Source organism: Clupea harengus, chromosome 7 (assembly GCF_900700415.2).
Source record: "Clupea harengus chromosome 7, Ch_v2.0.2, whole genome shotgun sequence".
In the NCBI taxonomy this organism is placed as follows: domain Eukaryota; kingdom Metazoa; phylum Chordata; class Actinopteri; order Clupeiformes; family Clupeidae; genus Clupea; species Clupea harengus.
In genome coordinates this window covers 17,335,075-17,362,784 of record NC_045158.1, presented here as the reverse complement: position 1 = coordinate 17,362,784, position 27,710 = coordinate 17,335,075, and the positions used below count along the sequence as shown (strand labels likewise).

At 40.3% G+C, this 27,710-nt stretch overlaps 2 protein-coding genes across 4 annotated transcripts; one reads left to right on the top strand and one right to left on the bottom strand.

Annotated features, from left to right (window-relative positions):
* Nucleotides 1-1,417: 1,417 nt before the first annotated feature.
* adgrd2 (adhesion G protein-coupled receptor D2) lies at nt 1,418-15,826 on the top strand. The gene is made up of 26 exons (XM_031570700.2): nt 1,418-2,933; nt 3,133-3,221; nt 3,401-3,461; nt 3,732-3,986; nt 4,235-4,870; nt 6,790-6,906; nt 7,114-7,208; nt 7,556-7,822; nt 8,224-8,335; nt 8,447-8,581; nt 8,796-8,904; nt 9,045-9,150; nt 9,310-9,365; nt 9,460-9,586; nt 9,699-9,802; nt 10,189-10,291; nt 10,914-11,067; nt 11,352-11,485; nt 11,596-11,711; nt 11,806-11,926; nt 12,892-12,933; nt 13,077-13,130; nt 13,414-13,564; nt 14,414-14,472; nt 14,627-14,657; nt 14,752-15,826. Exons 2-26 carry the CDS (start codon nt 3,180-3,182, stop codon nt 14,757-14,759), a joined length of 3,195 nt encoding a protein of 1,064 aa, XP_031426560.1. The 5' UTR covers nt 1,418-2,933; nt 3,133-3,179; the 3' UTR covers nt 14,760-15,826.
* A 549-nt stretch (nt 15,827-16,375) lies between these two features.
* On the bottom strand, nt 16,376-23,275 carry nr5a1a (nuclear receptor subfamily 5, group A, member 1a). Of its 3 annotated transcripts, XM_031570698.2 has the most exons (8): nt 22,438-23,275; nt 21,962-22,060; nt 21,703-21,844; nt 20,423-20,704; nt 20,055-20,329; nt 18,245-18,364; nt 17,964-18,110; nt 17,257-17,391 (listed from the first exon to the last, which is right to left on the bottom strand). In XM_031570698.2, the coding sequence occupies exons 2-8, from the start codon at nt 22,055-22,057 to the stop codon at nt 17,386-17,388; spliced, it is 1,068 nt and encodes a 355-aa protein (XP_031426558.1). In that variant the 5' UTR covers nt 22,058-22,060; nt 22,438-23,275; the 3' UTR covers nt 17,257-17,385. The 3 variants fall into 3 exon arrangements, with proteins under 3 accessions (XP_031426559.1, XP_031426558.1, XP_012683932.2); XM_031570699.2 differs by having other exon boundaries at nt 16,376-17,391; nt 17,964-18,104; nt 18,241-18,364; nt 20,055-20,704; XM_012828478.3 differs by having other exon boundaries at nt 20,055-20,704.
* Nucleotides 23,276-27,710: the final 4,435 nt, after the last annotated feature.

Genomic DNA, 27,710 nt, shown 5'->3' with positions numbered 1-27,710 from the left:
GGGCACAAGAACAGAGAAGTGTTTGTAAACTCGAAAAGAAACTCGGAAGACTGTATCTTTGGCACTGTCTTTTTTGTTTGGATGGCTTGAATGGCTTGGTTGGTGAGTGAGTGAGTGAGTGTGAGTGTGAGTGTGAGTGTGAGTGTGAGTGTGAGTGTGAGTGTGAGTGTGAGTGCGAGTGTGAGTGTGGGTGTGTGTGTGACTTTGCAGTCTTGAGGACTATATTGGTGCCCACTTTATTTTGCTTTCACATGATTTTCTAAGGGACCATTAGGTCTTCACAGTCCCTCCAAATGCTGATAGGCTGATTGCTCATACAGTTTTCATTCGTATATAATTGAAATCATGTTGGAAATACTTGAGCAAAATTATAACGAGAGACTAACAAAAGATGTATACTCTAAAATAACTATGTAATGCAATGTGATACAAGTTGTGTGAGGCAAATAAATAAAGTTTCATAATGTCTAAATAATCCATCCATCTATTTAAATAAATAATTCAAAAATACATTTTTGTGTGTATATATGTATGTATGGATGGATGGATGAATGTGTGTGTATGTATGTATATGTAATGTCATATACCAGAAAAAACAATACAGGGCAGAACAGTTGAATCAGCACAGGCTGTGTGAATCTGGTTCAAAGTCTTGGTAGTGCTTGTGATTGATGGACCCACTTTTTCAACAACGGCTTCAGTGTTTAAAAGGTACTTTCTTAACCCAAACCCTTTATCCCTGTAGTAGCTGTCTGTTGCTGAGGGTTCCCTGGGAAAATGCCTCATATTCTCCTCTTCCCAATAAGACCTAATGGGCCTCATTTGTGTTGAACAGCACTGTGTTTTACAAGTCGGTGATTCATTGCTCAGTAGCTGACATGTTGGAGAACCAACTGAGTCAGATGCTGAACCTTCTCCCCGGCTTTACCACCAAACTTTCCCCTGGGTATATATCCCACCAGCCTCACTCGGAGCAGTCTCTACACTTTGACACACAGCAAGACTCTGTAAGGGCAATACATATTAGATAAATAAAGTTTAGTTGGTGTACTGTATGTGTGAAGAAGGTCTTATTAAAATGATCTTAACTATTTTAATCGTAGTATTTTTCTGTATCCTCACCTGTACTTTCACCTTGTCTTTTTTTTCTATTGAACACTTGAACAATTACCACCCCCCCCCCCCCCTCCACCCCACCCTCCTGCTTATCACCTCCCTGTTTATTTAATGAAAGGCTGTCTATATTGAAATGAAACAGTACCCACGCAGTCACATCTGTCTTTACATTTAACAGCACCACTCTGTAAAACTCTGTAAAACTCTGTCATGATCCCCCAGCTCTCCACTCAGCACATACTTCCCTGTCCTTTTGTCCTGAGCCGCACCAGGAGCCAACGGAAGAGCAAGGTTAGGGCATTCGCCAGACATTCATTAGGTTAGTATGTGGTCACAGTGGTGTGTGGGCTATTGTTGAAGCCCAGGGAAGTCATACATTCTTTTTTTTGCGGGGGATTTCTGTATAGGTACAGATGTCTAACGGGGGTAGGCTGTTTAGGGTGTTCAGAGATGTTATTGTCTTTGCAAAATTGGTTCTGGTGTTTAAAAGATATAGGTACGTTTTTCTGGGCTGATACTTTTGTAATGGAGTAAATATTAATAGCATTTCAGTATTAAATAATAGTTTTGTCTGTTGAATTTAGTTCTTTCAGAAAGAATGGCACTATTTTTGCGTTAACATTACATTTTTTTCCCCGTTTTACTTCAACACTAAAATGTTGGTAAACTGGTTGGTTTATAAACGTTTGCTGTACTGTGGGATCCTGTGGCTGGAGAATACTAATGGAGGGTTTTGTCTTACACAGTGGTTTACTTTGGGTATTAGTGATGTCACTTAATTTTGAAGTGCTCTTTACGCACTTGCACACGTGTGTTTAATGGGCGCACTGAGGTCTAATTCTCCCTGAACACAAGGGAAATGTAGACTAAGGAGCGTTTCCTTCCAGACCCCTTTTCTTTCTTTTTTTGTCTCCCTTTTCTTTCTGTCCTTCTCTTTCTTATATATGTTTTTCTCTTTGCATTATTTGAAACGTTCCTGGCTTCTTTCTTTGTTTCAAAGGGCATCATGAAAAAATATATATGCTTTTGCTTATCTTTAATTTACTGTATTTTCAGTTGACATGTTTACAGAATGCCCCATATTTGCCAAATCTGACTGTTGGTAAAACAGCTGAATGGTGGGTCATAATCTTGATTATTCATTTTGTTGCATTTCTTGATCCTCCACAGGGAAATTACAGAACCCAAAAGACACTCCGTGCCAAAAAGCATATATTCTATCTGGCCAGTGCTCTTCCTATGGCCGCCTGCTGTTCTTGATTAACTCTCCACGCCAAGGTTGACAGTGCTTGCGCAAGAGGTTTCTTTGCAGAAATCAGGCCCATTTGCATGACAAAACCCTGGTACAGCACCACCAAAGGCTGTCGGAGGGCTTGAACAAAGGGAGGGTCTGCTTTCACCTCCTCCCCAGCATCAGAACCTCACAGAGAGGAGAGAGAGAGAGGAACGAGCACAAGGAACGGACTAAGCTGACCTACACACAGCCTCGGATGTGCAGGAAAGCTGAAGAAGATTCTGGATGCGTATGTGCTCTCACTGTGACTACTATGAATCTTGGCGTGATGTTTGACTGAGGAGGACTGGCTCTGGGACTAGACCAAAGAGAACAAGGGGACCTTCATCCCACTTGCAAACATGCACCAATAGGGCAGCATTTACATTAGATGGCACTCAGCACACATTCATCACACACAAAACACACATGCTATACAAACACAATCACACATTTACACACACAAACACACACATACATATGTACATACAGAGGGTCTTCTGAGCATCATTGCGATTTTTCCAAACGTGTGGCTATTTTCCATGTAAGTTAATTCTTTACTTGTGTATTTTTTATGGACCTTGGCTCTGTTTATTTATTTTGTTGTGTGAGTTTCCTGAAAATCATACATCATAATAGCAAAGCATTGGTGTTTAAAAATCTCAGAACATTCCATGTTTTCTAACTATTTTTCCCCAATGTGCAAAGGAGCATCATTCTTTTCTTTGTCGTTATTGAAACAGTGATCTCTTCTCACTGAGAAGCACACTCAAGAACAAGCTATGCAAAGATGACGGGAATGTTGTTTATCATTCTTCTGGCCAATGCAGTGGTAAATAATACATATAAATCTGCCTGCAAATGAATTTGTGCATATGATTTAATGCCTGTAAAATAGCTTTGAATGACTTAGTTATTTGGTGTAACCACACTTTTTTTTTAAGAGTGTGTCAAAAAAAAAATTATTTACTTTTCCACGCTATGTCTTTTTTGTTTTGTTGCGCTCCACAGGTGGTGAGTGAGAATGAGCCCACCCAGCCCCAGCCAGAGAGAGGGGGGCAGGAGTCTGAGGGTGAGTCCTGGAGCTGCTCCTCTGTTTCGGCTGTGTGTGTGAGCCGTTAATGGCTGGCTGTCAGGCTACAACAGCCGCTTCACGACTTGCCAGGTTGCTAAATACAAAGTAGTGTACCACGGAAGAAATAAAGAATCCTGGCAAGTCCCAATGGGGGAATTTCGTCAAGCTTCAAGACTATTTGATACTGTCAGGAATGCGTTGGGTTTGAATGCACTGTACACTTGCCAAAAAATCTCATTCCTCCTCCAAATCTTCTCTTCCAAACAGAATTCAGGAGCATAGATTCTGCACTGGTTCATATGACTGAAGATAAAGTGTTCCAGCTGATCAATGCTTCTTTGAGCTTCCAGTGGGCCAGACGCTTCTGCAGGACTCAGTTCAGTGTGCTGACTGTAAAGGAGACGCCGGAGGATGAGGAGGGGGCCCTCCTGCTGCTCAGAGAGTCCCGGCTCCAAGAGCCCATTTGGGTTATAGACCCTAACCAACCGCTCATCAGAGAGTCAGTGGCTGTCTCCAAACAGTGTAAGCATTCTAGTAATTAACTTATTATCATCCCTTATGAAATATTTTTGATAACTAAAGAAAAGCATTGTTGGGTGGCTCACTTTGGTAATAGTGTGGAAAACTACTGTGCTAAAAGTAACTCTTCAGCACTTCACAAAGCATGTTTAAATTACTATTGAAGCAGAGTGATCCGCATCAGGCCAAATCATATCTAAACGTCATCAATGTAAGACTTGATTTCATAGCTGTTTCACTGTTCTTTGCAGACCAGGTCCTACGCACCTTGTCCTTTTCTCTGGAGTCCACGGAGGGGCACGCTCGCCTAGGCACACGCTTCCCACCCCTGCAGGCCGTGAGTGTGTGCGTGCGCATCCAGTGGGACCTGCGGCACAACCAGGTGTCCACCATTTTCTCCTACGCCGCCTCCGTCTTCATCAACGAGTTTCAGCTCCGGGGACGAGCGGACGGTGCAGATGGGCAGGTCCTCCTGGCCCTCATTGTTCATGGCCACCACTGCCCTTATAAGGCCTCCTTCCCCAATGACGGAGAATGGCACCAGGTGTGTGTCAGCTGGAGGAACAGCGATGCACTCTGGGTGATATACGTTGACGGGGAGATGAGAGACACTGGGACTGAGACAGATCCAACTCGAGAAATCCACGGAGAGGGGATATTCATTGTGGGACAGGACCAGGATTCCTTTGGTGGTGACTTTACTGAGCCGTTTGTGGGAAATATCACGGATTTGAATGTGTGGGATGTGGTTTTGGAGGAGGATCAGATTCAGACGCTGAAGGCGTGCTGGCCTCTGGAAAATCAGGATGCCCTTTTCAGCTGGAATAGTCAGAATCTGACCCTTCACCCAGATGTAAAGGAAGTACCTGCCAACATATACTGCCCAGGTAGGACAGCCACTTGCCTGATTTTTCCACTTACAATTAAAAAGAGTATTGAACACTCATGGTAAGGTTATTGTTCATTTGGAATAAGACAGTGATTTAGCCTATATTGTGTGTATATATCAGTTACTGTAAAACATGTTTTCAAGGTATACTTGCATACTACATGCATAGGGATTTCCATTTTATTGTATGAAATAACATTTCCAGTTTAGTAGTAGTCTCGAAAGTGAATAGAACCAAGAATTTGCGACAGATGTAGTCACAAAGATGAATGAGATAAATCTACATTACACCAATTTGAATGTTGGATTGATTTAATTAGATGAAAAGGGACCGAATTCAATCAAAGCTAATGCTGCCTGTTGACATGTAACATGTCATTGTTGCCTCAACTGCCTTTGTCACCAGCTTCCACTTGTTAGGGCCCTGCATCATTCTGGATGACCCCACACTAAAAGACGACAGTTAACCAGCACACTAGCCATACAGATGTCGTCTGCGATAGTGACAGATGATCCTGAACAGACCAGGGTCAAGAAGCAGGCAAATGGACCATGGGAACATATTCCTGGGGATTTCCTGAAGTCATAGGGTGTCTGAGAATGAAATGAAACTCTTATTATTAGTATAAAAGAGCACATTTTATCTTCGTACAGGGCTATTAATGAAATATGGCTACCCTTAGGGATTGATATTAAAAGGCATACACAGCTAACAACACATTTGACAGGCTGTTGTGAGCTTAACCTTCTGTTAAAGGACTTTATAACTACTCACAAACCCCTTACTATGAATAATTCAATGAAATCAACAATATGTTTAGCAGTTGTGGCTATATCATCATCATCATCATAATTTATTCAGGGAGAATTGACTGAGCACAGAGCAAAACAAAACAGACAAAATAAATAAACAAAACACATTAAACAACTCAGAAATTAAGTATAAAAAAAATAACATAAAGTAAAAAAATTAAATCAGAGAATCATTTAAAACAACAGCATTGAGGCACATCATTAGCATCTAAAAGGCTCTTAAATGGGTTCACAGACAAATACTTGGTTAGTTTCAACTCCACTTGAACAGTGTTCCATTTATGGGAAGCAAAGAACTTAAAAGCTATTTTACCTATATTAGTTTTGTAAGGGGGATTTCAAGGGAGATGAGGCTCTGTGACCGTGTGTTATGACAGATGGATTTAAAAAAAAGTGACATGAGATAATTAGGCAGTTTTCCTACTAAGGCTTTATAAACAAATAAAAGACAGTGTTTTTCCCTCCTGTCTGCTAGAGGGGACCAACCAACATTCTTGTATAAGTTACAGTGGTGGGTCCTGAAAGCGTCTCCTGTAACAAAGCAAATAGCACTATGGTAAACAGAGTCCAGGAGTTTTAAAGTAGAGGGTGCAGCATACATGTAAACAATGTCACCATAGTCAAGAACTGACAAAATTGTTGATTGCACTATTTCAATTCGGTTTTCAAAAGTAAAACAAGATCTTATTAAGAGTGCCCAGTTTAATTTTAACCTTCTTAGCTAGGTCAAGAACATGTGATTTAAATGACAGCCTATCATCTAGCCAGATACCTAGGTATTTATAGCAAGGAACTTGCTCAATATTAGTCCCAGAACGGGTGCATATCCTATGGGTGGGGGGGACATTATTTCTACCATTGGAGAAAATCATGAATTTAGTCTTAGATTCATTCAGCATCAATTTGAGGGACTTTAGGGAATCCTGTACACAATCAAAAGCATATTATGAGAAGCAGTTCTTTGAATGTGAATATACTGGACAAGGGACAGTCATGTCTCCGTTCTTCATACATAAAATTGTGTCTCAGTTGAAATTGACAGTTTTAATGTTAAACATGATTTGCTCAACAGCATGAGTGAGGATAACTTCTTCCTCCCCACAGGTATACTGAGGCAGAGGGCGAGAGACGAGTGTGATGTCCTGGAGGGCTGGACCTCACACATTTACAGCAAACAGCCCTGCTCCAAGGAACTACCGTTTATCTGTAGAACCAGCAAAAGTGAGACCAGAGACCAAACCCACACAAACACACACACACACACACACACACACACACACACAAACACACACACACACAGACAAACATGATGCACATTTACACTCACAATAATATACATGTGCCTCCCATACAAACATGAACAAGCAAACAGTTTTACTTCGCATGTACTTCATTTGCAGAATGAATTTATTCTGTTCTTTCTGACAGAGCGTTATCTAATCATGAAAGAGCTGAAAGAAGCCCAGAGCTCTCATCCAAGTCCTTTCATGAGCCACCTGATGCAGGACTCTGGGGATTCACAGGTAGACTTCCCTCCACCATGGTAGGCTACTGCTGTACCATCATTAATGGATATGTGGTAGTAAACTACCTGAATTATCAGTCTCAATCCATGTACAAATCTAAATAACATTTCCTTTGTAATTCTCCAAAAAAAAGGGATTGTAATTCATAGTGTTGCGAAAATGTCAGTCAGGCAGATTTGTTTTCAAATGGTGTTGGTTTCGTGTGTATAGGTCTAATAAAAAAGCGAAATCCACATAAGTCTGTTAAAACTAGTGAATAAGTTGTGGATTCTGGAAATACAAAGTACATTTCTATGGTAAAGCCAGCTTGATGTTCACGGTCTCGAAATACATTTGCTACGCAGGTTATGGATGAGCCTTTAGCAGGGATTACCTGGGTACAGGCGTCTCACCTCCTGAATGTGTCGCGGCAAGCTCTGAGTGAAACGCGGGAGCCCCTCGAACCCACCGATGTGCTGTCGCTCGTGCAGATCCTGTCTCGTGCAGCTGAAGTGTCCACCCTTGCTAACAAGAGCCAACCAGCAGTCGAGCTCCTGAGTCAACATTTCCTCACGGTGGCGGACAACATCGTTAGCTCCGACAATGCCCGCATGTGGAATGTGGTCAAAGAGGTAAACCTTTTATGGTAGGCTAGTAGTCTAAAGAATCACAATACTTGAAGGCAATGAAGATAATAGCTTTAGTTGAGTTATTGATAGTTATCTCTGTACGTCTGTATATGATTGTAGGTGATTTATAGCATATCTATGGGTTGTCTTTATCGCAATGTTACACATTCTACTTGATCAAAGACATAAATACACTTACACTCCTGATTAAGTTCTGTTGTTTTCTAAATTAATCGCAGGTCTTTGAATGATCTGACAATTTGTTTCTATAATCTGACATTGTGAATAATCAATTTTTTTAAATTAAGTTTTATCTAAGTGCCATGGTAAAACCCCTTAATGGGATATTCTATAAAAGGTTTGGTATCTTTGTTTGATTGTTTTTTCCAATCATTGTGCTTCAGGTTGCTAGTGGGCCAATGTCTGTGGTCCGGAGCATAGACCGCATGGTGACCAACCTCAACTCCTTGCTGATAGCTGATAGAGATAGCGTTCAAATCCAGAGCGACAACATCAGTAAGTCAGATTGTTCACTGCCTTGACATCTGTACAAAAAGTTTTACCTAAATGTAAACACATTTTTGAAGATTTTGTAATTATTAAAAAAAACATATGTGACTCTTTTAGGGCTGCAGGTCCAGAAAAGGAATCTGGGAGAAGCCTCTGCGAGTTCAAACTTTTGTGGTCCACACTCAGAAAATAACACAGGCCTGGACTGCATCTCCTTGTCATCTCAGCAAATGGAAGAACTCCATAGCAATGGTACAACCAACACAAGTTGTCTAGAGTACAGAGCTACAAGAAATCTAGCTACACCAGCGTCATGAAAACAATTACTTGATGTTTGGCTGGACAAGAAATAAAAGTCAAATTCTGTTTCACATTCCAAAATGTTTTTTTTTAGGTGTGTATTATTTACCATCATATGTGGTGCTATATTAAACCATTCCTTTTCTCCATATTCCCTTGTTTGCAGGGTTCAGGGAGGTCACGTTGCTGAACACCTGGTATGGTTCTCTCCACCAGCTCTTAAACACAGAGGAGAACATCACCATGTCTCCCGATGTCAGCGATGGAACACAGAGGTAAGCCTCACCGGCATGCTTGTATTATGCTCTATTAAGGACTTGTGGGAATTGCACTTGGATGATTTTAATGCTTGTCACAATTTTAATGATCAAGAGCAAGTCTAAAAGTCAGCAGTACCCCTGCTTCATTTTTACAGGTACCTGGGCACCGTATTAGGGTCAGCAGTCATCTCCAGCACAGTTCTTGGGGATGGGCAGCCAATCAGTATGCCTGTACACTTCCAACTGCAACATATAACACAGGCAAGAAGATGTTTATTTTTCATCTCTGATATCATTGTTGTTGTATGTTCATATGTTTTATGGTCCTATACTTTGGCTCTTATATAACTTACCAGTCTTAGAGCTTCAAATTTAAACTTTCCTGCACTGAAACTGAATACTGCACGTTTTGTTTTACAGAATCCCATAGGCTTTCTTTACGAACCCATGTGTGCATTTTGGGATTTTAACCTCATGTGAGTATGATCTAAAAAAAAAAAAACTTGAACATTGCGGTTGTTTGCTCACTGGTCAAATGCTGAAGATATTGTTGGTTGACCACCTTCTCAGGCCAGAGGATGGAGGAAGTTGGTCCTCTTATGGCTGTGAAGTCCTCTCCGCCCAGGAGGACTCCACCACCTGCTCCTGCAATCACACCACCAACTTTGCTTTGCTTCTGCAGATCTATGAAGTTGAGGTGAATTTTGTGCATACTTGAGACATCAGACACTAAATCACCACTGATCTCCTTGAGTATTATCGTTCGAGACGACTTGACACGTCCTTTTGTGTTACTCTGTGCATTACAGAGAAGCCCAGAGGATGAGAAGGCACTGCAGATGCTGACGTTCATTGGATGTGGGATATCCCTGTGTGGCCTCATTCTCACGCTCATCCTCTTCACTGCAGTTGGGTGTGTATGTGTGTGGAAAAGTAATTGCAATCTACAATGTACTTAATAGTTTTTAATATCTCAGATTATGTCAATTCATCTGGTCAAATAATACTCACCAGTACTTTACAGTATAGAAGTTCTCTTTGTATTTTTCTTCTGTCCCAACTGCAAGCTGATACCACCTTTTAAAACCTGGTGTCTGTTTAAGGTTTCTTTCTACTGAAAGTGAGTTTCTATCACTGTCACCTATTTACTTGCTTAGGGTGGTTCATGCCTTGGGCTCAGTAAAGGGCCTTGAGGCAACGTCATATGAATAAAATGGAATTGAATGAATCAGATTACTCCCCCTCATTAGAGTTCATGATACTTTAAGCACTGACTCATTTCTCTGTTCCCTCGTTCAGAGTGCCGAAATCAGACCGCACAACAGTCCACAAGAACTTGATTGTGGCTTTGGCTGTGGCTCAGCTCCTTCTGATGTTTAGTGACTGGGCCTCTACAAACCATGTAGGTCTTGCATGTCTTTTATTTAGGAAAAAGCCATTATTCTGAAATGCACATATACTATAGTGTCACAATTATGTTTTGTTTTATAATATAAATCAAATTCCACATTCATGGCTATAACTCTTGCCATATGGTGACTTAACTGAGGTAGAACAGAATGTACAGTATAAAAACTCAATAACAGAGGGGTGAAATGATGCTTAAAGCAGCATTCTGAAATTCTGGTCTAAAACTAATTGCTGAAAATAGCACCAACAGCCCAGTTGGCACTGATGAAAGCTTGGTAACATGCTAACTGGCCTCTTTCGGCAATGTTGCTGGCATACCATGTTGTCACCAAGTCATGCCATGAAGGCTTTCCTTTCATTTTCACGGTGCGTTCCATCCCGCACCACAGAACTACATAGTGCATAGCCTGGATGGCTAGTGGGAAACACAGGTGTGTTTGGCTGTCCTTCACATGACCACATACCATCATAATGAATTTGAAGATCATGCCAAAGCTAGTTGCTAAACATACATCAGAAAGTAGCAAATTGTTCAATAGCATTGCTTTAACAGCGCTTGTAATGAGATTATGAGCTATTTTGTTTTCTCATGCATTCTGCTCTGTGTCCACTAGGAGGCGTGCATGTTGGTGACAGCTCTGCTACATCTCTTCTTCATGGCTTCATTCAGCTGGATGCTGGTGGAAGGGCTATTGCTGTGGAGTAAAGTCGTGTCAGTCAATATCAGCGAGGAGAGACGCATGCGCTTCTATTATGCACTAGGCTGGGGTAAGCATTTCTATGTCATGCATTGAGGCACTGTGTGGAAGGAATTGCAAGAATATTTTAGACTTATTGAGAGAACTTAAATATAACAAAGCGTCTGACTAATTTGTAATTTTTAACATATAGTCTTGTAGTTATATTTTATCATACTCATACACAATATAGAGAAACATTTTTGTTAACGTCAAAATATAACCTTTTTTTGGTCCCAATTTTCCAGTGATGGTTATTATTTTCCCATGTAAAATACTAATTAAATCTATTACAAATTCAATTTGTACTTTCAGGTCTACCTGTTGTGATTGTCACTGTGACCTTGACAATTTCCCTCAACAAGTACAAAGCAGATAACCACTGTTGGCTCAACATAGAGTCTGACATTATATGGGCCTTTGTGGGACCTGTTCTCTCAGTTCTGGCGGTATGTGCTTTTGTGTGTACGTGTGTGTCTATTTAGCATTTAGCATCTCTCATTTTTCTTGAATATATTTGCAAAAGTATTTTATGTTTATGTTTCTCTTTGTGTCATAGGTGAACACTGTTGTGCTTTGCCGTGTTGTCATGGTGACTGTATCCAGCGCTCAACGAAGAGCAAAGATGCTCTCTCCAAGCACAGCTTCCAAACTCCACACATTCGACCTCACCTGGTGAGTCTCCAGTGCCATGTTTTGTGAATGTCTGTGACTGTGGTTTGCTGTGTAATAGTCCTCACTAACCTGACCCCTGGTGGTTGTTGGCTAGGGCTGCGACTCGTCCTGTCCTGATTTTGCTGCCCGTGTTGGGCCTTACCTGGCTCTGTGGAGTCCTGGTGCACACGTCTGTGGTGGTGGCTTACATTTTCATCATACTCAATGCCTTTCAGGTGAGGCAAAGTTGTCTACAGTAAAGTGTTATGTTCTGTTTCTGTGCATGTGTACTGGGGTGGGAAGGTGTGGTCGCGAGTCAGTATGATCACCATTCTTTGGTGCATTGTGTTCCTAGGATATGTTGTAAAATATTGGGATTTTTATTTCCATTACATTTCCATTTATTTTACTTAACTTTTAACACATTAAACCTTTCAACTTCATTTAAAATATTGTATGCATCAATGCCATAGATGGGGAACAATGTGGAGACAACTGATTTTGTATAATAATATATATAAAAATGATTCAATAATCAGAAAACTAACTTTGATTATATGCATCTGTAGGTGTGTTTCTGTGGAAAAGCACTGGGTACTAAGACCTGCACAAGTGTGGGGGAGAGAAGGGAAAAGCGAAACAATTAGAGTAAAGGATCAGGAAAGCTTTTGAAAGGAGAGAACTTTTCCTTTGACCCTCTAAACCATTCATTTCATAAGAATCCCTTGTCCCTTGGCCATTTCTCTTTCAAAAACACGGACACACATGAATGCACACACACACACACACACACACACACACACACAAACACACACACACACACACACACACACACACACACACACACTCACACACACAGTTATCAGTGCTCAGAAGATCCCATCGAGTGTTGCTTTAACTAATCAGGAGGAACTGGCCTTTGATTGCCCTGTAGCCAACTGCTCATTATTTCAGATTTACAGTATGTGGTCTCAGGAGAGGAGAGGAGAGGAGAGGAGAGGAGAGAGAGAGAGAGAGAGAGAGAGAATTTATGTCTTCAGAAAATCTTAAAGAAATAACCCTTATATGATTAGCCTGTGGGAATATTGGTGCCTGAATCCCAATGGGCCCATTCAGTCTGAGGGCTACTTCTCTTTGTACTCGTAACCACTGTGAAACATGTTTATGTGAACCTTTACCATTATCTATCCCCTCCACACAGGGCTTGTATATATTCTTGGTGTATGCTGTATACAACAGTGAGGTATGTCACCAATTCAATTACTCAAGGAACCCAGACTAATCTGTAATGTATTTAAACAAGCATACATATCAGTAAAGACTTGACATATTAATATTAATATTTAGTTCCTATTAACCAGCCCTTTGTGTGATGCATTGGTCCAGGTACGCAATGCCATAAAGAGGATTCAGGAGAAGAGGAAAGCACTGTCCTTCACGGTGAGCACTGTGCTGACCTGTGTTGAGGTTGTCACCAACAGAAATGTCACTGCTGTGATTTACGTATGACAGCTTTCGGATGCAATAGATGTACTAATGACCTTGACAGTGTCTGTACTGTGAGGCATCAAGCAGTGTGCTGTATGTGACATGCAACTTTTGCTGAAAGAAACTGATAATAATAAATGTACAGCTTTGTATGGCTTTTCTACAAAGCTGTATTATAATAAACACGTTTCAGCATAAGTTAATACAGTTCATTTTGTGTGCCCTTTTCCTGAAGAACTGTTCTCAGCCCATTGGCTTCCTACCATCCCAGAGAACTCCCGCAGCCTTCTGGGCCCAGAGCATGCCCACCCCGTCCAGCCTGGAGAGCAGTGAGATCTCCAGCCCCATCACCAGCACCACCTCCAGCTCACTGGTCTTCAGGAACGGTGGGTGCAAAGACAGTTTCATTACAGCCTGTGGGGAAGGCCCATGGGCTTGAGTTTGGCATTTGAGAAGTCTATATTTATATCTTTATTGCAATGTCCATTCTGCACTTTTGGGTGCACAGCTGCTTTGGGGAAAATCTACTATAAATTGCACACTCTCGTTCAGACTGCCAGCCCAAATCTGTTTTTTGTAATATACAGATGGTATCCACATTGATTTTTCAAAGTCTGGACAGCAAAAAAAAAACACATTAAATCCAATTTGCAAAAACACTTGGAGGTGGTGTGAAATGCGATTCCAATCAGATTTCTACAGAAACGTCTCTGTCCGGAGGCTCTGGTTGCTCAAATCGGGTTTTGAAGTGTCTTTTGCATCACTCGCAACATGGCACACAACAACGACGTCAAACTCACGTGGTTGATTAATTGCTTCTGTAGTCTTTGAGTGCACTGTGGAGGGGTGTCGACATGACTACATGGAGAACAACAGATCGGTATAGATGCCCAAATAAATTGTCAACGTTACCACAGCAACCCATGCAGATTGGTTGGTGATGTCTGGACGCACAAATCCAACCTGATCACTTGCACATAAGAGCGCGGTCAGTCTGTCTCAAAAGATCTGATTTAAGAAACAAATCTGGTTTGCCTGCAGTCTGAACATAGCCGTGACTGCTTGCTCCCTGTCTCTGTAATGTTAATAGTAATAAGGAGTAGGTGGAACATAATTTCTTCCATTATTCCAGAGTCTGCTGGGTGCTCTTTGGCAAAATGTTAATAAATGGGTAAGAATCAATTCCTACGTATATAATGAAAGGCTATCTAACGTTGATTGGTGTTTTTTTACAGAGAGTTTCAGAAAGAACAGCTTTGTCAGTTTTTCTCTCAAACCAACCTCTGGAAACCAGGTGGGTCCCCTCCAGTATCATGATTTCCTCAACAGTACTTGCTAGTCCTTCATGTATTACAAGGCTTCAATAAAAAGACTATTGAATATTCAGTAATTCTTTTAAATAATGGGAAATGTGTTTTGTTTTGTTTATTTTTTTCTTTTGGGCTCAGGTAGTTGAACTGACTGCCTTCAAGCCTTCAGGTAATGCAATTGTTTTTGATTTACTCTGTAATGTCTGGAATCCATCTGCCCTAAAGCTGTTGGTCATGTTTTGCCTTTGTACTTCTTTGCCAAGGTTGCTGAGGTCAGGCTGTGATAGTTGCATGGACTTCATGGAAACATGGACTCTTTCATGGGATGAAGCAAAAAGGATATAGTTTAGCCAAACACTGTATTTTCTCTGGCAACAAAGCAAATATGACATGCACACTCTCACTCTTTCACTCTCTTCCGCCAGAACAAACACACACACACACACACACACACACACACACACACACACACACACACACACACACACACACACACACACACACACACACACACACACCAAGCCAGGAAGCAGCTGGACAGAAAGCGGCCTCCCCCATGATGCACCAGAACTCCTCCACATTTTGCACAGCATTCCCAGGATTCAGTACCGAGAACAGAGAACAAGGTGAATGCCCAAGCCTCTCTACTACTGAACCAACACATCAGTATCACGAGCCTCCACAACTGTTTGCCTCGGTATAAAGAGCCTCTACAGTTAGTTATGCTACATCATCACACTTGGCATTATTTTGAATACTTTTATCTCATTTGCCTGCATAATGCAATCCTCAAAGGCATATTCAGAGATATAACTGTGAGTTATTGCCTTTCATTTTATATCTCAGTAACGCACATTATCAAACTCATTAGAGGTAGTATTGTAAAGCATTATCGTATTGCATGACCAGACAGCACTGCTGTGTTGTCAGTGTACAAGTGTAGACTTTGAGTGAGGTGGATCTTCCCACCTATACCGATACTGTACTGTAGATACTGTGCAGAGCTCAATGCACAAGTCAGAGTCAGATAACTATGTAAACCTATCACTGGCCAGACACCTATCAAAGCTTCTGTCTGCTTCCAGTGACATCCTGCCGGGTGAAAACATGATGAGCTGCTTTATTTCACAGAATTCCAGAAACAATTGCAAAATAGTTCGATTGGAGCTCTGAGTATTTGGGTTTATAAGCAGAACCTAGATGTGATTTTTAGGGGAAGATGAAGTTGCTGTAGTAACTTTGTTCTGAGATGGGAACAACTTGTTGGGGCTTGTCATGGGTTTGTTGTGTGCACAAAATATTTGTTGTGATCTAAAATAAATTGACTTTCAGATTGTGCATTTGAGTGTTTATTTTATAATTATAACAATAATAACAATAATAATAATTATGATGGTGATTATGGTGATGATGATGATGACGAAGATGATAATGATAATGATAATAAAAAATAATGAAAGGTTTATTTATATTATTTGAACATTAGAAAAAGCTATTGGTCTTTTGTTATCAATGAAAGGCCCTTAAAACAAACCAGTTACTATTCATAAATTGTTATGTTTTTTAAACATACATTTTTATGTTAGAAGAGCCTTTTATTATTTATGAAAATTATGACATATTTGCAGATCTTCCTTGACCTTTCTTTAAGCCATCTGTGTTTCCAGGGATAGGGATTTAACCTTTGTTGCCAGGTTGGAGTACAAATACAGGCATTTAATATTAGAGAGTTACATTTAAAGATGCAACAATGCTACCTGAGGGTCAAAAATGGAGGGAGTATATTTAAAACACCTTAATTAATAAAAAAAATGCTGTAAAGTAATTTTTTGTTTTTTTTGCTACACTGCCTATCTTTCAGGATGATAAGGACAATAGAAAGTATGATTCAATGAAAACATAGGTTTTTATTCAGAATGCCTTACAATCATGTTAATAAATATGACAACTCTCATAAATTGTGATGATTACAGTAACGCCTTTAAAGTGTTTAACACACTATTGTTCAACATGCTGTACATGTGACCCACCAAATTTAACAACAGAATACCATCAAGCACCTTTCAAAAATACAAAAAGCAGGCATTATAAAAATGTGCATTACTGTATGGCATATAAAGTAGCATATAAGAAAATAGCACTACCTTTTGTTATATAAATACCTCAGCTTTTACTAACACCAGAGCAAAAATACAGGGTGTTGTGTAATAGATGTTTAAGGACATACAATATTCTTTCGTAAGATGTTTAAAGACTGAATATTTATTTTAAATAATAAACAAATTTCAAATAACCATAAAATAATATTCAAACACAGTAAGGACAGACAGTGATAGGTATCCCATAAAATGACTGTAAAGTTTGTACATACAGTTTGTAAACATGTTTATATTGGGAGGAGTAACATGGAGTGACCTAGGAATACAAAATATGCTAACACTGCCACGGTAGAAAAGTAAATATATTGGCACAGACTCCTGTGCTCACACCTGCAAGGGCAACATATGACATAAAAAGTTTATCTTACAACATAATTTGCTTCTCCTGTTCTTACCTCAGTGCTCTCTCTTTCTCTCTGTTTCTCTCACAAACACACACACACACACAAACACACACACACAATAATGCATACAGTGGCTCATACAGTGATCATACAGTGGCTCTCTTTGCATGGAGCATCTCTACAAGCAGGTTGTTGCAGGGTACCTCCCCGCTCAGGTGTTTGTGGAGCAGGTAGTCGTCCGCCTGTGTGCTCAGGGTGTGCAGCTCCGGCAGGCACAGTAGCAGCTGGCTGTAGAGATCCACTGACTGGGGGTAAGCGCAGAGAGTGTACTCCATCAGGGCACTGCTCACTTGCTCCTGGACACTCTCCACGAATGCCTGGTTCTCCAACAGCTTCACACCTGGAGGGACAGCCGTCTCACGTTAGTCATAGCAGGCAAATGGACTCTCTGGGCACGCAATCTCTGGCTCACTGACACTGACTGAAAAGTGTGTTTCCAGTTGCTGCCAAACCCTCGAAAGCGCATTGATAAAAGTTGATGACAGAGTTATGTCACATTATGACATTATGACATTATGACATTATGACATCACATATGGCACTATGACAGTTTACATTTGGTTTGATAATCCATAGTTTTCACGTGACGTCAGAATGACCAGCTGGCGGGCAAGAAAAGCTTTTTCTAAATATCTCTGTCTGGCTATAGTGGTATGGTCTGTGGTTGATGGCGATCGTAGTTGAGTAGGCGGCACTGCTCGAAGTTGTCCACTGTTTAACGCCATGTTCGCTGTTTCGCTGTTCTTTTTGCCCGCCAGCTACCTATTGTAGTCAGGTGACTGAAAGTTTTATTTTCCAGTTAATTTCCTCAAGAGACTGTAGCTTCTAGCTCCAACATAAAAGTGACATATTAACTGATTCTGGAGCTCATCTCATGTGTATACAAGCACATAGGTAGCAACCATATCTTACTTGGATTAAAGAGGATGAGAAACTTGAAGCAGGCCATCTCTTTCCTGTCCATCTGCAGACCCTGCAGCCTCTCCACCAGTTCCTGGGTTCTCTGTACGAGGCTGATAAGGGGTGGCCCTGCTTGGCAGAAAATGGGGACATCTCGATCTGAAACCAAAATACAACAACTTAAACAGCAGGATCTGCTGAACATGAGGGGGCAGGAGAAAGTTGACAAAATGGTAAAACTTGTGTGGACGTCAACTGACCACAGCTGACCACAACATTAAAAGTGAACCAACCTCCTCTCCAGTCACTAGTAAGACAATACCCTCCTTCCCATGGTGCACCTGTCTGCAGATGTGATCCAGCACCAGCAACTCACTCCAGCAGTTGTGGAGGAGCTTCATCTGATCTCCAACCTGCACAGATACTCAGGATGACAAAACGTTTATATCTGCAGACAGAAATCAGCATCACCACCTGTTTAAGAATAGCACCTATTTTCTGGATATCACAAGGCCTAATTGAATAACCTCATCACTCATAACTAATGGGCAAACTGACAGTCCCATCATGGTGGATTTACAATCGTTAGAGCTACTTTCATTTATCATCACACTAATCCTTCAATCCAATAATCTATTTCTCTTCTACCATCTCTCTCCATCTTAGTCCCATAAGTGAAGCCAAGTTCACCCTGAATGTATCTATTAGTCTGAGATACGAAGGCTGAGTATGTCAGTAATATTGTAACCAGTGACACACCGTGTGTTGCCATGACACTCCAATAGTGTTGTACTGGTTTGGGACACAACATTTCTCAAGCACAAGGCTGACAGAATTAGAGCAGCCTGAGTGAAACTATATATGTATCTGTCTTAAAGGCCCTCTTCCTCCCCTGACCATGGAAGCACCACACAAACGTTTAGTGATTTTGGGACGTTGAGGAAGTGCACACACACACACTGAACACAAGTTTGAGTCTTTCACAGCTTACTTCATTCCATAAAGCCTTTAAAAAGATCCATCAGGTATATAAGCACACATGCAAACACCCATAGAAATATATGCAACATCTACAAGTACTTTGAGGTCAGTGTACTTTTCAAGCAAATAATCAGAATTCTCGGTTCAAAACACTTTTGCTAACAATATTCCACTCAACAAAACAAGTCTCATTGTTTAGGTCCATCTATCCTTCTCTCTGTTGCATTCACATTACAGCGACAACAAATAAAGGTGAAAGAATCTCGCGGCTTTTAGCTGGCTCACATTCCTGTGTTATCTGCTGCTAGAAAGAATGTCATTTCAAGAATAGAGAAAACTCTGTTCAGAGTGGGTGAAGTCTGGTACATGTAGCAACATTTATGACTCTGATCTCGCCCTGCATATGGTATAAGACTTGCAACTGCTCCCTGTTCAGCCCATTACAGTACCTGCATTACAGTACAGAGTATTTGTCTACATGCATTGCTTTCAGCAGGTTAAATTCAAATGAGCCTTTATATGTTCAACCAAAAAACATTTTCTTTGTAATGTCTTTCATTAAAGGCAAACACTTTCATGTTGCCAGAGTTAACATATTTCACTTTGCGTTCCTTTCTATTTAGCCGCAGCGACAGTGGTTCCATTGTCTGCTTTATCAGCTTAGTCATTCTCTGTTGCATAAAACAGAAACAAAACCATCCCTCACAAACACTGTTTCAGTGAACACTACTCTGGGCATTCATGATAGACATAGAAGATTTGATACATTATTTTTGTCCACACACAGAAACATAGATCAACGTATCATCGCCAAATGCCAGAGCAACAGTGCTTCCCTGTCACGGTAGTCATCTTTTGTTCCCATCATGCTCCATCTGAAGACATCTCTCTCACAGAATTGTGATGGCTTACTGTTTACTTATTTTTCCATTTTTCAAAGAGTCAGTTCTGTCAGATGTAAAAATCAAACGAGACCTGTGATAATAGCATATCACTCTATGCTTCCCAATAAAACAGGGATTTTTGAAAATAGATTGAAGCCTGATTTTGTAATGCATCATAAACAGAAAGGGTATAAGGTCTCTGTAGCACTTGATCAGTGTGTCAGGAAGCTTTTTTTACCTGAAGTTCCCTGAAGAAGATGCAGCTTCTAGCCCAGTCCACGATGGAGAAGAGCGTCTGGTCCGCAATGAGACACAGCAGCCTGAATGAGCTGAGCTTCTCCTGCTTGCCCCGGCTTTTCTGCTCCTGGCACAGGTAGGTCGCCACCTTCAGCCGCACCTGGGCTTCATCCGGCTCGCAGCGCAGCAGGTTCAACACCAGCTGTGGTGGCAGGGCGGGGAGCAAGCTGGAGGTTTGGGGGGATCCCAGCAGACACCCCTGAGGGTAACTGTACTCTGGCGGGGAGTCGGGGGAAATTAAGTACTGGTCAAGGTATTCAGACTTGATAGACCTGGAGGGGAAAGGAGCGGCAGTGTATTGGTACTGACCAGGAAAGGGGCTGTCATGGCTTTGAAGGGCCACACCCAGAGAAGGGGGGCAATATGGAGGGACGCAGTCACAGTCCGGAGGGGTAAGGGGGGGCAGGAGCCCCGACAGGCCCCCTGGAAAGCTGCTCTTGGTCTGGAGGCTTGGGGCCAGAGAAGGACTTGGCTCTAGTTTGAAGTTGCTAACATGGATTAGGGCTTTCTGCTGCTGCTTCAGTGCCCTGTCTTGTTTGTACATGGGGCCAAATTTATTCCTTCCCCCTCGCATCCGGTCAGCACGGACCGCTAATGAGAGAGAGAGAGTGAGTGAGATAGAGAGAGAGAAAGAGAGAGAGAGAGAGAGAGAGAGACATTTTACATTTTATGTAAACATGCTTTGGCAACGTTGTATTGTATGCAGTCATGCCAATAAAGCCTTTTTTGAATTTGAATTTGAATTTGAGAGAGAGAGAGAGATGTGTTGGAAAATGTTCATGAATTGCTGGCATGGACTAGAAGAAAATACTGTACATAATATCACACAAAATGATGACAATGTTTCAAACATAGCCATGTGTCTACTAAATAAGGACAAACATTTTAGATGTTTGTTATTGTATCCACAAAGCTTAGGAAAGTCCAAATTAAGAATGAAATTCTGTCTTTGGCAAGATCCCTGGATTATTCTCAACACAAATATGCAAAGAAGTCACTGTTTCCCAAACTTCAACTGAACCAGTTCCATGGCTTTATATGTTACAGGTCCAAAGACTGGATTATTTTATATTTACAAGAGAGTTTGACAGAGGTAACACATTTTAACACCTGTTGCATTAATAATTATGATTCTGACTAGCTTTCCTGTCAGAGAAATGGCTTCAGAAACCAGTTGGTCTTATCAACAAGTGAAGAATGTGTCATTTCTCGGCGGAAACAGGTGCTTTCTGTATCATAGCCTTGGAATCGCAAGTAGTTTATTTTCTGCCAACAAGGGGGAAATTTATGGGTGGTGGATAAATATATAGTCTCATATTTCATTCATGTGGTTTTTTATACAAAAAAAGAATCACACAAAAATGAGTTAGTAAAAATTTGTTTTTTGTGTTTGTGAGTAGCCTAATATTAAAACATCGAATGTTAATGTTTAAGCTGATACAGCATTATAGATTGTAATTAACTTTACTTGTGTCTTTACACAATGTATTTAGAAAGTTTACATATAATGTTTTCATGTTTTTTATTATTCATATAAAACAATAAATAACACTCATTCTATTTGATAGGACCAAAATAATGTAGCCTACCTTCTAATCTCATTCCAACGTTCAGGCACTTTTGAAAGCGACAAAAAGGGCATCTCTTACGCTGGGTTTTGTCTATTCTGCATGTCTGGTTTTCAGCGCAAGTGTATCTCTTGTTATTTTGAACAGTCCTCTTGAAAAAGCCCTGTATGAAAGACATCCCATATCAGAAATATACAAAGACAAATAAAAACAATCACTTCGCTCGGAGCCCACGTCCATCAATTTAATTATGATTCGTTTTGCATGCAAAGAAAATTACCTTGCAACTTTCACATGTCAGTAGGCCGTAATGGTACCCTGAAACCTTATCTCCACACACCGGACAGAGATCTTCGAGCTCATGGCTAAACTCCATCACCTTGAAATCACGATCAACAAGACAAATAAATAAAACCAGCATTGAAAATCTATTCTAATAAATTACATAATTTGTATGTATTGTTTGCACAAATGGCAATTTCTTCTTCTAAGTAAGAAAACACAATTAATCTATGTACCTTCTTAAAAAGGAAAAAATAACATTAATGATTGTCGTACAGCCCAATATGTGCAGTTGAAACAAATACATGTAGGTCTTATTAAATATACGAAACAAGAACTTACTATAAAACCACAGAGAGCGTTATTTGTTAATAATTCTCTTCAATAGTTCACAACAAAGAACAATAGACAGTCTACATTAACTGCTTAGACAAAGCATCACAGTGAAATAGCTATTTGTAATATCCTACCAACCTGTAAAGTCGTAGGCACTTGCAGCTTTTTCGGTGGTTGTAATCCTTGAATAGATTCAGAAGACGTTGTGGTCTACCACTACCAGAGGTACGCACACGTCAACATAACACACGCGCCGCACAGCACGAAAAGAGAGATCACTCATCTTCATATTGGAGGCTTTAATAGTGTGCGTGTCAAATGTGTCCATGCCCCCTGCGCTCCCAAAGGTCATAACTTCCCACATATCTGCATTCCGCCAATCAACTACCGGCATTTAATCTACAGAGGACATGGCTACTTTCTTCAGAAAAAGGTTTGCATCAGGTTTGGTAAGTCAGTGCGAGCAGAAAACCTAGCGAAATGTGCCTTTTGATGATGGTGTAAAGTGAAAGTCTTACAGGTCTGCATCCAATAGTCGAATATCACTGGGTATGAACGCTAACGGAATTGCAGTTAACAGGCTAACCACCTGCCAGAAAGTTCATCTACAAGTTCATCATTGAAAATGGCCTTTTATGTCAACATGTAAAACAGGGCAAAATAATGAGGTAGACCTACAGTACACGACTTGTGTTTCAGTAGGCATTCTAGCCTATTCCACGATATGAGCGAGCCCTACTGCAGTGACCACCAGTGCTCCAAATAAATTCCATTTTAACAGTGGTTCATTTCACTTCAACTGAACGAAAATTTAAGTTGTCCGCCATGGATAATGTGAGGCTTTATTGCAAATCGCAAAGTTTTCAATATCTGCGTAATTATATGGAGTGTTAAAATTGGTCATTACATCGTAGGCTCCAAGTAACATTAATGTATATCTATTTTTATTTCTACATATCTACATGATATTTGTACGATAGTGGACTCATTCATTTGCTTCCTTCCTCTCTACAAAATGGACATTGTGCATCTATTATTGTACCAAACATTTGCCTTTTCACTGTAGAGAGACTAGATGACCTTAAACAATGACAACCAACTCATAAGAAGGTAGGCTTTTTCAATTTGAAAAATAAAGGAAAGTTTAATATAGTCTGTTGTTATAATGCGTTTAATTTAGAGGTTTTATGCTTGTTTGTAAAATGTATTCAAGACGACTGCCATAAATTATGTATTCAATATGGCAAAATTCCGTATCCGTTGGTGAAATAGCTAAAACTGCTACTTGATAGACAAAATAAACACGAATGACAATAACCTCAATCAAGAGAGCTGACCGGTGCTCAGTTGTCTGTTAGGCCTTGCCTATGCTGGTGAGAGTCAGTGAATAGCACTCACCTTTGAAGTTCTAGCATGAGCCTTCTCAGTGGCAAAGTACTGGACACTTTTCAATGGTAGAATGAACCTCAATTTAAAGATTTAATATACAAATCTGTAAACCCAGGGATCGCCTAAGCCCAGTGCACTCCGCTCAAAAAAAGACATTGTAAGATCAGCACCGTTACACTTTCTTTTTTCGTTGTGGTGTAAGTTTGATGCTTGATTGGACCAGATGTTCTCATGTGACGCTGTGATGCAGACTGCGTAGCGCTAGTTGCGAGTGGAGTTGAAAACGAATCAGGTATTGTTGGTTTCTCGGTATTTAAATAGACTTTACAAATGTATTGTATGTTATAAATTTATAGGCGATTCTGCTCAGTTTTAAAAGACTTCTGTGACGTATGCGAGGTTTTTTTTTACACGTGTTTGTACTAATGTTAGCAGAAGTTTGCGGCAGGTTTGCTTCGTTCTTTCACATCTTATAATAATATGTATGCCATCAGTAGGGAATGAAGGAACCTTCATAGCTAGGTGGTAAAGAATTTGCCCAGATGTCTCTATGCCCTTGAACAGTGTATGTGAACCACACACTCCTGATACAACGATTATTACATAAATTAATCAGGCTAAGTATTAGGCTAAGGCCTGTCCAGCAGTGGACTATCTATCTCTGAGATCTCGCTTTGTATGGTAAAAGAGAATGAACGTATGTTAACATACAGCATGTAGGCAAAGCATTATTTGACTATTCACATATTATGTCATATATGCAGTAAAGCAAAACATGCACGCTCTATTTGAAACATTCTGAATGAGCAGGGTGAATGCTTTGAGCAAAGCAGTAGAAACACAGGCTATTAATCTGCTGAGTGACCTTAATGATGGTTTGTTTTACCACCTTGCTTTGGCTACAGAGTCACTGAGTTGACTAGTATGAGCGTTTTCTCTGCAACTGCGGAGATATCACAGAGACTGAGCGATGTCATGGTTTTATGTGGACTCCGTGTTGCTTTGTCTTCAGTATTTGTGCTTGTTCTGCATTCTGCAGGCAGCCACATTTTTTTCAGAAGGGCCCTGACTGGGTTACAATGTGTGAACGCCTGTGTGGAGTTTTGCCATAAGTACACATTGGTGGCAGAGTACATTGTAACACTTTTTTTTTTAATTGTATAATGTTGTTGATAGTTTGTCATACTTCTTAATGAACATCTTGCTTTCCCTCCATACTTTAAAGATCTAACTGCAATACATATTTCAGGTTGGAAGTATGAACATCTAGTTAGTCTGCAAGTCTCAAGTTAAAAAAGTCAAGGGCAATTTTGTCTTTTTGGTTAGTGTTTTTTTTTAATTATTTGCCCCTGAAACACATCTCAGTTTAGACCCTCACAGCCGATGACTTCGTTGTATGTTAGTGTTGAAATCTGCAATTTAACCAGCTGAAAATATAAGCTAGTGATAACAAGACATTTACATTACATACAATAGAGTGCAATGCAACATTCTATATGTGGCTTCTTTATGAGTGTTCCAGGCACATGTATCTGTCCCAATCACATAAACTCATGAAGAAGTCATTTTTGTTTCAAAACAAAAGTCTGGGAGTGAATTGTATAAAATTTTGGATGCCATGCCCACTGTCATTTCCTTTCTATTATATTATGCCTGGCAAAAACAAAAACCATGCAAAAAAAACAAAGAAAACACCTAGATGTGCGTCAGAATTTTTGGCTAAACATACAAAATGTACCATAGCAGGGGAACATAACAGTGGTGTGTGGAACCGTAAGGTATACAGTGGGACAGAATGTGCAGCTATTCCGCATGCCCTTGAAGGATACTGAAAGCTTAACGTTTGTTTTTGCCATTATTTTAGGACTTTGTCAGGCATGTAAACCATATATTTGTTGAACTATACTTGAAGACATTGTACAAAGTCTAACTCACTTGAGAACTTGCTCTGTTGTACAGTTATTTTGCCAGTTACAATGACATAGTCATGAAAAACTAATCAAAGTATCACATCCTCATCGCATTTATAACATAATAAAAATGCAAGGTAAATTGTTTTGATTTTATGTTCTATATTATATTATTATATTATATAAGAATATTATAACCAGAAGTTAAATTAAATGAATATATACAGAAAGCAAATTTAGAATACAGTTATACAACAACACTGGTCACATTGCAGAATGGAAATCTACAGAGGATGTCCTTTATGGATATATTCTCGCAAGTTTTCTAGTGTCTACATATTCTCATAAAACCTCTGCTTGGATATTACATTTTTACAATGTTGCTTTCTATCTTCTTTCCATGACTGAGTAATTGAAAAAGTGTGGCCAGTTTTGCACATGCAGATTGTGTATGAAAATGTCTGAAATGTATACATTATTTTAGTCTGTAGTCATGGCACTGTAGTCATGGCACTAAAGTCACTTTTTTGTTGGTATATTTTGTATCAATGTTAGTCACCCTCTCAGGAAATAGAATGAATATGGAATGAAAACCACCTTTAAATAATAAATAAGGTTAATAAGATTTTCACACCAGACGAACATGTTGATTTTATGAGATCACTGGTTTTCTGTGCTAGCACAACACTAGATGCTAGTAAAGCTGAATGTTGAAGGAATACAGTGATTGAGCAGCCTTGATGTGAGAAGGCCTATCACTGTCCACTCCGCCCTTATCAGCCTCTGGTGCGCGTGTGTGTCCTCTCTGACACGCTCCTGGAGTGTGCCGGCTTCAGGTGTGGTCCGGCCTCTTCAACTGCATCTGATCTCACTACCCTTGACCCAGACACAAAACAAACTGCATTCTTGATGATAGCCAATTACAACCTGCCACCCTGAGAGGCACATGCGTGTCTCTGTCACACACACACACACACACACACACGCACACACACACACACACACACACACACACACACTAGAACTTATAGCTGAGGAGCAAATACTGTATTGTTTTAGTTTTATTTTGTCTTGTGTTATTTTAGTTGTATGCAGATTCCATTAACTCCTAACCAACTAATTTATTAACTATAACAAATAACTCCCTTTCCAATCTGACTATCTCAGATTAACATGTAAACCTGAGAGGTTGCATACAGTTGTAAGAGTGGGAATGAAATCATACTGATTCCTAATATTATTGCTATGATCTTGATACTGGTCTTGGAAAAATGGTAAAACTAATTGTTGCACCTTGAAAACAGAGAGTTTTAACTCTACACATTTAGTTTTACAACAAAAAAATGTTTTTGGAATTTAAATCAAAGCAGAAAAATACCTCAAACCCTCAGATGTTGAGCACTGCCTCGTTTATGTGTTTTATCTTCCAGGAATAGGATATTGCACTTTAAGCACGATAACAGATGCACAGAGTGCAGTGGCCTTTGAGCATGTTCAAATAACCTGGAGTGGACCTCACATGATGCATGTCTATCCACTTCCCAAAAAACGTTACACTCCTCTTTTCTCCTTGGCACACACACACAGTACTCTCTGCATATTCTGGGAAGATGGACTTTAAACCCACTGAAATAGAACACATCCACAGCCTTGAGGAGCGGTGTGTGTGTGTGTTTGTGTGGTGGGGGGTACTTGAATTGAAGGTCAGATATGAGAGGGGGGTTAGCACAGTGGGGGAAGGGCATCGGAACAGATTGTTGAATAAAGTGGAGACAGGAGGTAGAGGGTGGTCGTCGTTTGCGTGAGCTGTTGAGAATCTCTGGGCAACCTTGGACTGATAAGTGATGTTCCCAGGCCAACCCCTTAAGCACGCAATGAGTTCTGATGTAAAAGGGCCTTTCTGCTGACATCCATGAATCAAACTTCCCAATAACTCAAACAGCACAGCTCCAGCAGGGGTCAAATTGGGATCACACTCTTGCTCCCCGTGATGTTCCTTCATATCCCATGTCTATTTATTAAAAAATGTGGCAGTATAGCTGTTCTCAAACAAAGTAATTGACAATTGACAGAATGCCCAGAAGCGTACCGAAATGTTGATAATATAGTTTT

Bases quoted from the DNA above. Each gene is read 5' to 3' on its own strand.
- adgrd2 (XM_031570700.2), top strand. From the start codon at position 3,180: ATGACGGGAATGTTGTTTATCATTCTTCTGGCCAATGCAGTG. The intron at 3,222-3,400 runs GTAAATAATACA...TGCGCTCCACAG, and splicing joins TTCTTCTGGCCAATGCAGTG to GTGGTGAGTGAGAATGAGCC. The intron at 7,823-8,223 runs GTAAACCTTTTA...ATTGTGCTTCAG, and splicing joins TGTGGAATGTGGTCAAAGAG to GTTGCTAGTGGGCCAATGTC.
- nr5a1a (XM_031570699.2), bottom strand. From the start codon at position 22,057: ATGGAGTTTAGCCATGAGCTCGAAGATCTCTGTCCGGTGTGTGGAGAT. The intron at 21,845-21,961 runs GTAATTTTCTTT...TCTTTCATACAG, and splicing joins TGACATGTGAAAGTTGCAAG to GGCTTTTTCAAGAGGACTGT. The intron at 18,365-20,054 runs GTAAAAAAAGCT...GTATCTGTGCAG, and splicing joins TCTTCTTCAGGGAACTTCAG to GTTGGAGATCAGATGAAGCT.